Source organism: Diabrotica undecimpunctata, chromosome 2 (genome assembly GCF_040954645.1).
Source record: "Diabrotica undecimpunctata isolate CICGRU chromosome 2, icDiaUnde3, whole genome shotgun sequence".
Classification (NCBI taxonomy): domain Eukaryota; kingdom Metazoa; phylum Arthropoda; class Insecta; order Coleoptera; family Chrysomelidae; genus Diabrotica; species Diabrotica undecimpunctata.
In genome coordinates, this window is record NC_092804.1 from 9911570 (window position 1) to 9927383 (window position 15814).

Consider the following 15814-nt stretch of genomic DNA (forward strand, 5'->3'; position numbering starts at 1 on the left):
AAAGTGTTTAAGTGAAACCCAAAAAGAAGGAAAAAAGCGAAAAACTAGGAAAAAATTGTATAGATATACATTCAAAAACATAAAAGAGAAAGAGGAGGGCCTATAAGATGATATGTGGGTAAATAAAGCGACAGGACACCTTATAGGAACTATAAAGAGACTGGCTGAGTTGTGTAACCTTAGATTTTGCCAAAAACTATTACAAATGTTCGTACAAATTAACTGGTGCAATATTCTGATCAAAATCCAGCACCGCTTGCTCAACAAAGGGACTGTTTTCTTCTCACTATGTTACACAATCTTCTTCAATGTAAAATGTGTCATTGATTGTCTCATTTCTTGTGAGACACAACAACTTCATATTCAAAAAACAAATAGACTTGAATGACTAATCATTTTTAAACCAATTTAATCATTTTTTATGTACACTGCTTATATATTCATCTCCAAAGTACTTTTACGATAACTTATTTTGAGTTTAAGGCAAAACTGAATAAGAATGCATTGCTAAAATCTCTCCGTTGTTCTCAGTGATAATGAAATGGGATAAATGCAAGAAAGACTGTAAACAAAGGCATGTTACTACGAACTAGACACTATCAATTGGCAACTGCAGTATACAGTAATTGTCAGAAGAGTTACTTATTATGACTGTAGCCCATAAGGAATTCTGAAACTTTTGACATAAAATATAAATGGAGATTGGATACTTTTCTGGTAGACCCCATACAGTAAAGTATATAATGGAAAGAATTGCTATACTTTTTTAATTTAATAAAAATAAATTTCTTATTAAAAAACATTAACAAAAATAACCTGCCATTTTTTCCTACAAACTCAGTTGTATGTCCTCAATAAATAATCACAAATTATGCAAGTTATCTATTTCTTTTACTAAGCTTATAATCCAAAATCTTAAAGTCTAAAGAGGATTTATATATCTAAACACATGAAAATAAACACAAATATGTAATCATATTTTTCTTAGATAATTTCAGTATGATTGAAATTATTTGGGCTGACAATTCTTACTTAAATAATATGAAATTTATAGAAGTACAGTTCTAAATTTACTACTAAAACAACAACAATTTCCCTTTTCAGTTTGTGAGAATAGGTGGTTGATTCCATAAAAAAAAAACTACCAAAAAGGGAATATTGTAATTTTAGAATTAAAATCTGCACATAATATATAACTATAAAAAAGAAGATTTATATTTATATTCCTATATATTTATATTCAATTAAATTACTACTGAAATTGATTATAACTTTCTTTAGTTCTCTAAAAATATTTAGTTTTTAAAAAAATCAAAAATCTATTACCTGTTAGCAATGTCACATCACCCTGTATAATATCTATGCTCAAATAAATAATTTTAATATATATTTCATGTAAAGCTAATCTTTCAACTTTTTAAAACCATTGTAAACAATTTGATATAAGAAAAAGTGAAGTAATCGTCAACCGATCATAGACATACAGGAATCAAATAACAAACAACAAATAAAAAAACCATGTCTTTTTAGTGCTTTATAAACAATATTGACGTTTACAAGTATTTAAGCAAATAATATGAAAGAACAATTGCATTTAGCTATTGTTTGCCATTTAAAAACTGTTTAAAAAATGTTTCGTCCTCCCACATGATACCGATAAGTTTTCGATATGAAACTGATTGACTAGATTGATAAACCGCATTTACCTAAACAATATCCACTTCACAAATAAGGCATTTTTAGAAAGATTCGTATGGAGAACCTACTTTAATTTCAAGGCAAATTTGGGGTACAGTTAGGGGAGAGGCATGTGGTGCATCAATGGTGAGTCTTTTGAATACACACCATATTTGATTTAGCAATATAATATTCCTTAGTATATTGTACATATAACTAATTTATATACAATAAATATAAAAACATCATTAGTTTTAATTAAAAAAATGGATTTGGTAATTAAAATAAATTTAATTCAAAATTAGTAAAGAGAAATATATTGTAACAAAATATAATAAAGAAGAGCTGTAATTATATGATATTAACATGAAATTCACTTAAAAATGTCAGTAATTTTATATAATTTGTTTTCAAAATTTCTTGTATCATAGAAAAAAAAAGAAAATATATTCTTTACATTATATATAAAGACATTAAAATTAGTGTGTAAAATTTGACAAGTAAAATAATATACACATGAACTATTAATACTTGTAATTCAAATATTATGTAGTCCATATTATGAAGGGAATATAAAAATGATGGGAAAGCAATTCATTAAGAACAATATATAGAGATGTTTCTCAACATGCAAAATATGTACTAAATAAAGAATTAGATGTAAAAATAACAAGAGAAGGAACAGGTAAAGGTTTAGTTATATTTAAAGTTAATCATCCATACAAGCATCAAATGATTTAAAGGGTTAAAAACAAAAAATGACTTAAAAACTTGAAAAGAAGATCATAGACCTTCATGGAGTGTCATAATACCAATGACAAAAAGTTTCCTAGTTTATTTCCAGAGTGAAAAATATATTTTGAAATTACAGGTAATTAAGATCACTTGTACCAAGACAGAAATAACTTGAAATGCAGAAAAGATTTATTATTTGATTAATTTATTTGTTTTGTTTAAATTATTTTAATAAAATTCCCCCTTACACTACACCACACTGGTTGTCAATGTTTCATATTCTCATGAAGTGTAATCTGATATAAGCAAAATTAGAAGGTATTTAGATAAAAACAATGGCATATCAGTTGGGTCAGTGTAATATGATATGGCAGAAAAATAACCCAAACCACAGACAAAACAATACAATGTTATCTTTCACTTCCTTTTTTATGTTCAATAAAAAGTTGAGACTGTCTATTTATGTAATATTTATATTTGTCCCAGTTTATTTAAGGGTTAAACAATATGTAATAGGTTAAAAAAACAATAATAATACTGATTATTCCTTAAATATGTGTAAAATAAAATTGGAATTTTGATAACTAATTAAAAATTAACTCACCAGGATAATCTGAAACTGTACATATTCCCTCAATATCTTTGAAACTGTAACTGGCAAGAACAGTATTACTAGTAGGATCTAGTTGATCTAAAGAATATGATGTGACTTCTAGTATAATTGGCAATCTTATATCAGACCAGTGATGTTTGTAAGCTTGGTATCTCTAAAAAACACACATGCAAAGATCATAATGCTTATAATACTACTAATGGTACTTATAACTGTTTTATGGAGTTTATGGGAGATCCCATACTCTTACTTCTAATTTATTGTCCAACCATTATATACATCTGCATATAAATTTTCTTTAATACTAATATCTAATACTAATACAAATATATGTTAAAAGCTATCAGCACAAGAAATCATCTTAAAATTTAAGTGCCATTAAAAAATTTCAATAGATTTGTTAATGTTTCCAAAGTTTCTAAAAAACTACATGAAAACATGTAAATATTAAAAGTGCAAAAGCCTTACCAGTATTTCCTTGGGTTTCTCAGAAAAGTGAGTTCTAAACTTAAGAGCTTCTGTTAGGATGAATGTTCTGAGATCAGAGGAAAAAGTCATTTTATCTACTTTCCTCTCCTTTTTCATAGTAATCTGAAATTCATTGTGATTTCCACCTCTCAATGGAGTGATAGATATGAAATCACTGTATGGCCATCTATTTGTAATTTCCAAATTGTTAGGATTATAAGTTGTAATCCCTTGTGTGCCAACAGAAAAAATTCTTTTGTATCTAAAATAACAATTTTGTGTAACAACTTTACCTACATTGTGATATTTTGAGACTTACTTTCCCTTCCACGTTGTGTGTTTTGTGCAAAAGAAGCAAGCCACATCTTGATTATCCTTTACAGGCATCATATTGCTAGTTTCTTTACACAATTTGATATTTTAAAGTAAAAAGCCTGCAACTTCGGCATAAAGAGTTCATTTAAGTTACGGGGTATCGAAACAAAAACACTTATAAATAATATCTATAAAAAAGCAAAAACCGCATTAATTTATATAGAAAACACAACTTTTATCCTTCACAAAAACATTTTGGGGGTGTCAGCTGTTGATTACTCAAAACTCAAACGTCAAATCTATCCAAATGACAAGTGAAGTATTAATGTAATATTATGTATTTTGATTCGTCCTACGGAACATGTGAATAAAATTTTTATTGTAGAGAAATAATTTTATCTGATATTGTTCTGACGTTATAATATAAAAAATACGAGGACCGTACTTACCTTTTATTTGATAAAAATATATTATACCTATAAATAAGAAAAGTCGAAAAGAAAAATTGTTAGATTATGTGCAACTTATTCCTTTTTCCAGAAATACAACACAATATATCTTTCAAAATTAGCTACCGCCGATTTTGAATGTGTTACGCTCGTGAATCATTTTTTAAAACTCAACTCGATGGTAAAAATTCGATATCTCTTGATCAGAGTGTCCTATCGATAAAAATCAAAATGCGTTTGAAAGGTGAAGAGTGCAGCTTCAGGATTCATGTTTTTATTTTGGCGTAAATAAACTCAGTTTCTATAAAACTGTTTTGTAAATAAAGGTTGCGCAATATTTGCCATCTTTTAGGATTCTCATGAGATCAATAAAATGTATCACTTCCATTGACCGGTCATTATGGAATTTCCATATTTTGAGCCTAATCTTCAAAACCTATAACATGAAATTTCGATTTTAAGTGTTGGCAAAACATGAGGTACCTAGTTGGTTTAGGTATGCTCAGAGCATACCTGTACCAAAGAATATAGACGCTAAGCGTCTATATTCTTTGCCTGAACATTACATTTCTATACTGCCTCTGGAGCATGAATTTTAACTAGAGTAGGGGATAGGCAACATCTCTGTTTAAGACCATTTATTACTCAAAATGGTTCTGAAAAGGAATTTTTCGTCAAAATACTCACCTAAATGCTTTTAAAACTCTTATTGTTATGCTTCCCATAGACATGAAATAATATGGATGATTTAGTACCTTATTTACAATTTATTTAATAGATACAAAAGAATCATAATGTGATTTTAACACAAATTTTAATCTTTCTAATTCTACTATAGAATTTACTTTACTGAGGTAGTCAGAAAACTCTTTTAAAATCTGTTCTTTAGTTTCCTCTAGATGCTCATTGGTTTTGATATTCTGAAGTTCTACAGCATCTATTTCTGTTTCTAAAATAAAAAAAATACTAATTAGTCTACAGATCGAAAACATGGTGCACTAATGCCTCTTAATAAGCAGATAGACAGAATAAAAAGAGTAAAAGTACTCTTCAAATAATCAAATCGAAGAAGATATGATCCAGTTAAATTATGAAAGAAATATTATACTTGGTTCATCCAGCTAACACAGAAACAAATTTGCTAATTCAGAAACATTAAGAAATAATTTCATACCATGGCCTATACACCAGAAAAAAAGCATATCAGTATATTGTACATGCTAACCAAGCAATCAGTACAAATCAAAACTGAAGGTAGAGAGGAAAATACAAAATATGAAAGAGAAAGACCCATGGAGCTCTGTTTTATTTTGGTCTGGTATAAGTTCCAATGTCTATACTGACTTAATTATTGTGAATGGAGGTTTTATAATAAGAGTAAGATATATGACAACCATTTTACACAACACGTGGTACATTTTGGGCCAATTATAGCATACAGTAAAAAACAGAGCAGGATAGAAATGTGATCAGCATTTATTGATAATCTTAAGTAATAAATTGCTCTTGATAAGAATTTCAAAGTAATTATCTGAACGTTATATTTAAGTATTACCTTTCAGATGAAGACAACTTTGTTTTTCTGCTTTCATTTTATTTATATCCTCTTTATTTTTTAAAACTACTGCAGAAGAGCGATTAAAGCATGCTTCGATATTTCTTAGATCTTTTTTGGTTACGAGATGTAATCGTTTAGTACTATCTGGGTATACTGATTCCTTAATTTCCTGTATAATTTCGCCAAAGTCCATCCCAGAAGCAATTTTAATTGCCAGATCTTTTCTTTCTAAATGTGTAAGTTGAAGATGCTCCAAATCTAAGTCATGTCCTATGTGTGTTTCAATAAACAGAACTTTGCAGTCTCCGCTAGAGTTTTGAATTAGCTTCATACCTGCTGGGCAATAAGCATTTATTTTTTTGGATCCTTGTCCTTTTAAGCACCTGACTCTATCGTCCTTAGGTGTATAGTTCCCAGAACGGTGACAACAATAGTAACTAATATTTGACTCATTACATTTTGCTTTTCTCATATATCTACTAGAACTCTCAATTTCTATATCAGTTTTCCATTTTTCAAATTGTTCAATATTGGAAAATGTGTATTCTTTAGAATCTACAAAAATACTATGTGCTTTCTGAAAATGTTCTAACATTAAACTCTTCTTGCATTCTGAAAAATCACACAAGGGACACTTCTTTTGCAAAAAGTTATTTTGTTTTTGATCTAAATGAATTTTTCTGTGGGACTTTAAGTGACGAATATGGTTAAAATTTTTTCCACATTCACATGTAAAATTAAAATGTTTACTGTTTTTATAATACGATTCTACTAAAACCGTATCTGGATGAAATTTCTTGGCATGTTTCCTTAAATTTGAAGAAGTACTGAAAGTTTTTTGACAAACGAAACATTCTACCACTTTGCTGATGTTCATATTTCCAAAATAAAGTGATGTAACTCTATTTAAACTTAAACTACAATGCCCTTTTGTTTAACCTTTCCTTTTAAGTTACTTGTTTTTGTTGAGATACTAGACTCAGAGTCTGACGAGTATGAAAGGCGCACAGTTTCTGTCATAATAAATCAGCTGTTTAATATCAAGTAACTGACGTCATCATTAAATTAAAATGTACTCTAAAAAACGACCCGGTGTTAAATTTCCCGTATATGGTAAACTGGTAATGTATAATAATACAAACCTACGTACACATCCACTAATCTGCATAAAAATATTATTAATAATATTATTCTTCAAACAAGATTATCCTGCCAGAATTAAACTCTTAATAAACTCTACATCTTTACATTTTCTTTATTCATTACAGCGATATTTAACTTTATATTCGATATAATGATTATAAATCTAAATATATCAAGGAACGTACCTCTTTGTGATCATAAAAAAATTATAAACAATAGAAATATAAATTATAAACAAAGAAATCACTAGTTACACCTAAAACAATTGTATTACGATATATCAATCAGCCTAAATTATGTCAAAAAACAAAATTTACGGGTAATTTTCATATAACACTGCTTTAATTGTTCAAAGGTACCTACCTATAACTTTCTAGATCTATGTTTTTGTAAAAAAATTGCTTAAATATATATCCTGGCAATTGTAGTCAATTGAAAAGTGAATAAATATTCAAGAATTTGATGCAGGGAAACCAATATTTCAAATTATCAACTCATTTGTTGACACCATTTTCCTCACTCTTCTATAGAAGTTTTAAAATAATTTCGATTTTTTCAAGCGGAGAACTGTAATTTACTATTCTCTTAGTCCTATTTTGTCATCTTATAAAATACTTTGATACTGCTTTGCTTATATGTTTGATTTTGTAGTTACAGATATTCTCCCATTATCTTTATTACGTAGTACACGGGAGTCATTTCTTGCAGAATTTGGGTATAAACAAAAATGGAATAGTGGGTATAAACTCCAAAATTAATTACCGATTAATAATATAGTGCAGTAAAAGATATTGTTTTACAAGTAACAGAAAGTAATCTCCCCTTCTACCCACTTTACATTCTTGTGCTGACCAAAAAAAAAAAAAATTGAACGGTTCTGGGCAATTGGCATTTGTAAATAACCGTTTACCATTGATTTTATTTCATTGTAATTACTTTACTTTCACACTTTGATCTCTGGTAAGATATCATATTTTCTGTTCTACTCAACTGAACTTTTCCTATTTTAAAATACAAATTCCTATATATATTTTCATATAAGAACTCTTGTTTATACTATATTAAGTTTAAAATATTACTGAATACCTGACTATCATTGTTATAGTCCATTATATCTGGTATTCATATACCAGACATCATTTTCCTCACTCTTGTATTCTTCTTCTTCTTGATGTGCCCATATGTGCAGTAAAAGATATTGTTTTACAAGTTACAGAAAGTAATCTCCTCTTCTACCCACTTTACACTCTTGTGCTGACCAAAAAAAAACGAACAATGGTTCTGGGCAATTGGCATTTGTAAATAACGTTTACTATTGTTATTGCCTTACTTTTACACTTTGATCTCTGGTAAAATATCGTCTTTTCTACTTTACTCAACTAAACTTTTCCTATTTTAAAATACAAATTTCTGTATATATTTTCATATAAGAACTCTTTTTAATACTGATATTAAGTTTAAAACGTTACTGAATATGATTCTAAATGCTTTAGACATTCTGGTATTCAACTGTTTCGGCCACGTGACTATCATTGTTATAGTCCATTCTATATGGCATTCATAATATACCAAGACATCATTTTCCTCACTCTTCTGTAGAAGTCTTAAAATAATTTCGATTTTTTCAGGCGGATAATTACTATTCTCCTAGTCCTATTTTGTCATCTTATAGAATACTTTGATACTTTTTTGGTTCTGTAGTTACAGATATTTTCCCATTATCTTTATTATGTAGCTGATGGAGCAGTTAGTACATGGGAGTTATTTCTTGCAGAATTTGGGTATAAACAAAAATGGAATAGTGGGTGTAAACTCCAAAATTAATCGCATTTCGAACCCACGCAATCGGTCTAGTATACACTTTCAAATAAAGAAAATGGAATTCGACCTTGACGATTTCTTTTTTTATTCGTTCTCTATCTTCTTAACGTATATCTGTATATATTCTACTCCGTCTTGTTGGAAATGTCAGATGGAAGGACCTTGAAATTATGAAATTGTCAAATCCATTATGGTGTCTTGACAGTGACGTTTGTATTTACATAATTTTCTGTAAGTTTCTCATTTTAAGTGGAAAATAGTGATATAGAGGAACTTTTAAAAACAAAATTAGGTTCCTTTTTATTGCATTTTTATATTATTGATAACGTTTGTACGGTCGCAGTGTTGGTTCTAAATTAAATTTGCCAGGGATTGAAGATGGATGTGGTTGTTTAATTTTTTGTTTAAATTAATATAAACATTTAAATTTTCAACTAGCCAACCCTTATGTTCGCGAAAGTGTTTAGGAACGCTTGGTGTTAACAAAACAAGGATTGTGAGTATTCAAAATCCAAATTAAAAAACCTAAAGAGCTTTGTAGTTGTTACCATATCATTATTATAGAAAGTATACTTTTCTTTTCAGATCCGTTTTTACGACCTAAATTCCATTGGTTACAGATAATAAAAAAATATGAAATATTTGATACTATCTCCTAAGCATCTAACTTTGAGAAGAAATTCCTCAATGCATGAATAATTTTTTTTAACTCTTGATATACCATATTGCAAGTAATTAAGTTCTTTCACATTCATTCAGATGTAAGTTTACATTCTTTTCTAATTGTTTAACAGTTGCCAATAGTTAATTGCAATGACATAAAATCTTGATTGTTATTAAAACATTATTACTTATGGTTTATTTAATTTTTAAAAACTTAAAACATTATTTTATAAACATTTTTAAGAGATTAAATAATTAAAATAAAAATATATTCTTTATGAAATGGCCTTCAATGTTTTACTTTCCAAATATTTTTAATATTGCATATTTGGGAAAAGATATAATTATAAATGTTTATTTTTTATTTAATGTTATTAGTTATCCCTTTCTATATTGAAATTTAAAGAAATGGTGGTCATAGACTATATTTTTTCTTCTCCAATTTTCTTTTGGATTTATAAAGCATACCTAGTTCTTTTTATAGAAATAAATATTTAAAAAAATAATTAAATTGCCCTAAGTACTTGTTGCAATGATTTAGTTAAAAGTTTGACTTCATATTAATGGTACTTCAAGAGCTAAAATAAATTAATATCCCACAAATTTGTATTATTTTTAATATCTCTACCTAATCAGCAAAAGATTAAGCTTTTTCCATTTTTCCCTCTCTAAACAATTTCACTACAATTGTGTGTACAATTCCACAATCTCCATTATATATTTGTTCTGTCTATTATTTTATTTCAGGATATGTAGAATAAACTGTTGCCACTTTTATTGATACATGTATTTCTTTTTTTTTGTTTTGTTATGAATGTTTGACTTTTGTGTACTTTTTCTATGTTATCTTCTGTGTCCATGTCTGTGTGGCATCATGTATTAAACACCTAAAATGTAGGTAATAAGTGTCCCCTTTTTAAGACAGTAAAGGTATTTTTATTGCTTGAATGTATAAGATAACTTGTCAATTGTTTCCCAAGCCAGAATTTTTCTTTTCTCTATTTTTTTAATCTTATTTTCTTGATTGTAATACTACACGCTGATATATTCTGAATCTTATTAACAACATAAACCAGAATGTCCAGCTTACTTACATGCAATGGTTAAATTTTAATAATACAAAAAGATCTGTCAATCAACAAGCTAAAAAATTGAAAAACATAAAAAGAAAAAAAATATTACATTTGACTTAAGTTTACCTTTTGACTTGACTGAGCAAAAGAAAAAGAAATAAGTATACTTACATAATGGCATAAGGTGAAAGTTTTGAAGTAAGTTCCCTATTTTCTTGATTCTACCAGGACAGTGCTAATGGGGGAACCAAATTACTGCATAAAAATGTAAGAGTAGTGTCTTAAGAAAATATATAAAGAGTAGAAAATACTGGTTGAATATTTGGTGTATCTATGTTTGAAAGCTACAATAACTGTAGCATTTCTTCTTTTTAGTAATTAAGTGACCTTTTATTGATCTGAATATGGGCTGAAATTGAAGAGCCCAAAACCTATTGTCTGGGTTATAATAAAACCAATTGTCAGTGTTTTCTTTTTATTTTACCTATTGAAAATGGACTCAAATTTGCAATCAAGTCATCATTTTGACTTAGCTTTTTCTCCCCAAAAAGATGCTAAAAAATTAGTCCAGATTGTGGACAACTTGTAAGTTTTTATGACATTAGATGTCATTCCCAAATCTTTTTTACTTTTTTATTATTCTTGATTGACTTATTGATCAATCCTTGTTTTTCATTTAATTTCTTTTCTATCCTTGTCTCAATCAAGACTGGATCTGTTTACACTTGGTTGTAGTAACATTAAACTTTCTAGTGAGAACTGGAAAATCAATTATAACTAGAATTTTGATATGCTCCAGTCCAGAAAGATTAGTGTAAAAACCAGGACCAATTTGAGGACGAAAAATTGATCTTATAGACTCCTATTTTTAACCTTTAATCCAACATATCTTAAAAATTATCATATCTATTATGACAAAAATGAATACAAGTACAGCTTGTTCCTAAAAAAAACTGATACAACTCTTAAAGCGTATTTTGTAGAAAATTGAGCATTGTATTTTAAAGGATAAATACTTATTATTTACATACTGTCACTGTCATTGCCAAATCTTAAACTTTGTCAGATAATTTATCCTGTTCAACCTCAAAAAATGGCTCTACATGCTAGCAAATAATTAAAAGCAAGAATTGTAACGAAATTAGAAGATAGTTCATCACTATCTGCCGTAGCAAAGCAAACCTTTTAACATAAGCAGAACAACAGTTTTTAATATTAACAAAAGATGGAGAGAACAAGAAACTCTCAAAAGAAAGCAAGGTTCTGGAAGACCAAAAATATCTACCACTCATGGAGATCATACACTTTTGGAGAGATTACAAGAGAATCGTTTTGAAGATGCTAAAACTGCTAGAATTATGTCATAGTTTCCGGAAGAAAGACAACAACAGAAGCAATCAAGACTAAACCATCAGCTACAAAATCAATATTTTTGGGACAGATTATAGTTTTGGTCTTCCAGACCCTCGCTTTCTTTCGAGTGTTTCTTGTTCCCTCCATTTTTTATTAATAGAAAAACTGTGGTTCTGCTTATGTTAAACTGTTTTGCTATCTCTGATATTGCCCAGTTATCTTTTAATGTGGTTGCAATTTTTGCTTTAATGTATTGTTGAGTTAATTCATTTGTTTTATTCCTTAATAATAATAAAAATAATAACAACAACCCTATTTTATGTAACAACTATCATTTATATACTCCTTATAAAATGCAGAAATTCAAAATAATATCAAAATTTAGACCTTAATAATTATTACAATTTATGAATTAACATATGTACCTAATCAATTGTTTGTTGTTTGTTTGTTTATGTTATTATTTGTCTATCATAATAAATATAATATAATGTCAGACCAATCAAATACACTGTTCAAAATGATCAAATCTTACTAAGAGTTGTATCAGTTTTTTTAGGAACCAGCTGTACAAATGCTTGAAATATGAAATTTAATATCAAAGTATGCTTAGCCTACCAATAAAGTTGTTTTCCACTGAGTGAAAGCGAAAGTTGTGAAAATAATTGCAAAAATAACATTTTTCGATTCGAAAATTCATTGTGAAATCAATTTTTCCTAGAATTTGTACGCTGTAGAAAAAAATGTTTCAAATAAAAGTGTAGCTGAGATAATTTTGAACAAAAAAAAATGTTTATTAGCACTTTTTGTATAGAATGAACCGTTTTCTCAGAAACAACGCTTGAAGCGACCGGCGATATTAAATGTCAGTTACATGTGCGAAATTTTAAATAACATTTGTACCTTCCATTGACTGGTCGTATTTGAATTTCCTTTGTTAGAGCCTAATCTTCAAAACCTATAACATGAAATTTCGGTTTTGAGTTTTGGCAACAAATATGAGACATTTGAAATATGTAGAAATCGTAGCTGAAGTTGTGTGGTTTTGTAAAACATACTTGTGTAATCGAAAAGAAGTAGTTTTAAACGTTTTAGATCGTTGGTAATGTGAAAGTTTAAATTCAGCGTTTTTGAGGCAAATTTCAAATGCTTCACAATTGTTGCCAAAACTCAAAACCGAAATTTCATGCTATAGATTTTAAATATCAGACTCTTAGCAATGGAAATTCTATAGACCAGTCAGCGAAAGTGATAAATTTTGTTGATATCATGAGAATCGGAAAATGGCAAAAATTGCGCTAAATTTATTTATTTAACACCTTTATAAAAACTGATTTCATTTGTGGCAAAATGCAAATATTGCATACGAAAGCTGCATACTTCACCTTTAAAACGCATCTTGATTTTTGTCGATAGAACACCTTGATCAAATGATATCGAATTTTTACTGTCAAGCAGATACAAATTTTGTTTAAAATCGATATTGCGCGCATAACGGACATTCAAAATCGCCGGTCACTTCAAGCGTTGTTTCTGTGAGAACGTTTCATTGTAAAAGTTTTATTTAAATTTAATTTTAAATAAAATTTTTGTGATTTATGGTATACAGCCAACTAAAGTAATTTTATTTTCTTCGTGGAGGTTCATTATACTAAAAAGTGCTAATAAATATTTTTGTTGAAAATTATCTCAGCTACATTTTTTTCTACAGCATATCACTTTTTTGCGATTTTTTCCGCTTTTCCCTCGCTACGTGGAGGTTTTTAGGGGGAACTAGGGGGTAGGAGTGGTAAACTTTTTTGCATATTTTTTGGTGTCCCAAAATTGACATTCTCAGCAAAATTCAGGTTGTTCCTATGATTTTTAGAGGTTCAGTGGTATTTTCATCTCTGATGACTGGAGTATCTGTTGTTTATTTATTTTACATTAAAATAATAAGATTCAACATTACATTAAACAGTTTATTTCTGTTATTTAAAACAACATATTTCTATTAAAATCATCCAATTAGTTATTGTAATGTAACACTAACAACAGGTCCGACCCTAGCAGGTGTGCATAGCATGCAATTTATACAGGCGGCCAAAACAAGGGCAGTCGTAGACCACATCTAATTTTATCATTGAGGCTTTTCTGAAACTTTTTCCCGTGTTTCCCAAATTTACTTGTGATAAGTCTAAATAATATTCTAAATTTTAAATGATTATTTAAAGATCAAAATACTCAAGTGCCATTTTCTTGTTAGCAAAGTAGCACCTTTAATTCGATAATAGACCTTATTGAATTTTGTCACTACTCTAATTTAAGCTAATGCCACTGGCATACAACACCTGCATTTCAAATATCAACTGATATGGGTTAAAAAACCAGACCAACTGTCAGCATACCGAAACCCCTCCAGCCCGCACACCCCTTTCATTTAGTAATCAGTACCTTTAATTTTATTCAAAGAGAGTCATGTTAAGTTATTCAAGTGGTACAGTCGCTCAAGAGATTGCTTTTTCTCTCTGTCTCTCTCAAAAAGCATCAGCTACTATACCAAAGTCTAAAATACAAATTTGTATTGGGTTTGACGCTCTATGGAAAATTTGTAAAAATAACCTACTTATTTTTCTTTAGGCCTTATGTATGTTTTGTACTTATTTAGAAAAATCCAGTGGTAGGTTCACCCTAATTTATCCCGTATTACTCTCAGGAGATTGGCTCTTCTTCTTACCTTGTTTAGGGCATTTTTGATAACAGTGCTCTAGTTGAGCATATTACCAAATAGAACACTAAATGCTTCTTCAGACAACGCCGAGCCATGTACCACATGTTCGCTGATGGGTGTTCCTGATCTACTATGGTGCATGGTCGTGTTTTACACATTGTGTACTGTGTTCTGGAGCTTCCACACATATGAGCACTAGATGAAGCACTAAAAAACAATATTTCATTTTCAGTTTATTTCTTTGTGTATGAGTAATCTAGCACATGAGACTGAAACTAAAAAAATGATAATAAAACTGTTACAGTATTAGGTTGATTACAATATAGAGTGCAAAAAATGTAATGATAAGTAAACAAGCACTTGAGAAAAAGATTAGCCATTTTAGGTCAAGAGTATGAAATATATTAATTTTTCCTGAAATTGTGTACAATGGTAATTGTTTTTATTGGAATATTAATTTATTTTATTTACTAACTTAATTTTTTGATTAAACTTGGAGATATGGCGAAATATTTTTTTAATACCTATAATATATGTTCAGATATGACTAATGTGTGTTGAACTGTAGACTCATTATTTGATACCAACTAGAAAACAAGTGAGAAGTATGGATAAAATCGTCAATAAGTTCAAAATCTACATTTTTTTCCTTTAATTTTGCCTCTGGTGCTTGAATGATTTACTTCTTCTTCCGATTGGTAACTTTTTTCAGGCTATTCTAACTATTCTGGTTTCTGCCATTATATTAATCTATCTATCATCATCATCAAGGACTCTAACAGAGTTTACCTCCCGGAAGATATGAATGTTAAAAAGCTTCTTCCGTCAAAAACTATGTTTGACTAAACATCTCCATATTACAATGTGTTATAAACGTTCAGGCAAATATTTATCTCAGAGTTTAACATCTTCGGTTATCCACGAACTGAAACGTGCCGTTGATGTGACGAGCAGAAAGCCAAAATTATTGAGCTTGATAGGAAAATTGCCGTTTTAAAAGGTGAAGGCGAGAAAGTAAAATTAGAGAAGGATATCAGGGGGCTAGAATTTGAAAAGACACTCCATATAAAGAAGGCTGATTTTTTTATGAATTGAAAAGGCGTACAAAAACTGAAGCTAGAAAGTCATCAACTGTAGAGGCTATCGCTGTAGACTTTGGAAACAATTTCCCTATTCCGAATATAACTTCTGCTGAAGTTTATTTTAGAAGACAGTTGTTGTCATCCTATATTTTTA

General features: G+C 29.0%; 3 protein-coding genes across 3 annotated transcripts in view; 1 reads left to right on the plus strand and 2 right to left on the minus strand.

Moving 5' to 3' along the window:
* The window catches only part of Rme-8 (receptor mediated endocytosis 8), a 52090-nt gene extending 47985 nt beyond the window's left edge, over positions 1 to 4105 (minus strand). The window contains exons 1-3 of the mRNA XM_072522227.1: positions 3813 to 4105; positions 3494 to 3755; positions 3017 to 3179 (exon numbers count right to left, since the gene is read on the minus strand). Of these exons, the coding sequence (XP_072378328.1) occupies positions 3017 to 3179; positions 3494 to 3755; positions 3813 to 3883 (496 nt within the window). The 5' untranslated portion in view covers positions 3884 to 4105. The remainder of the gene's footprint in view (positions 1 to 3016; positions 3180 to 3493; positions 3756 to 3812) is intronic.
* An 899-nt stretch (positions 4106 to 5004) lies between these two features.
* Positions 5005 to 6847, minus strand: LOC140434166 (uncharacterized). The gene is made up of 2 exons (XM_072522231.1): positions 5813 to 6847; positions 5005 to 5206 (listed from the first exon to the last, which is right to left on the minus strand). Exons 1-2 carry the CDS (start codon positions 6690 to 6692, stop codon positions 5025 to 5027), a joined length of 1062 nt encoding a protein of 353 aa, XP_072378332.1. The 5' UTR covers positions 6693 to 6847; the 3' UTR covers positions 5005 to 5024.
* Positions 6848 to 8980: 2133 nt separating this feature from the next.
* LOC140434163 (uncharacterized) overlaps positions 8981 to 15814 on the plus strand; it is a 51687-nt gene continuing 44853 nt past the window's right edge. Inside the window, exon 1 of the mRNA XM_072522229.1 lies at positions 8981 to 9010. The gene's annotated coding sequence lies outside the window, so the exon portion shown is untranslated. The remainder of the gene's footprint in view (positions 9011 to 15814) is intronic.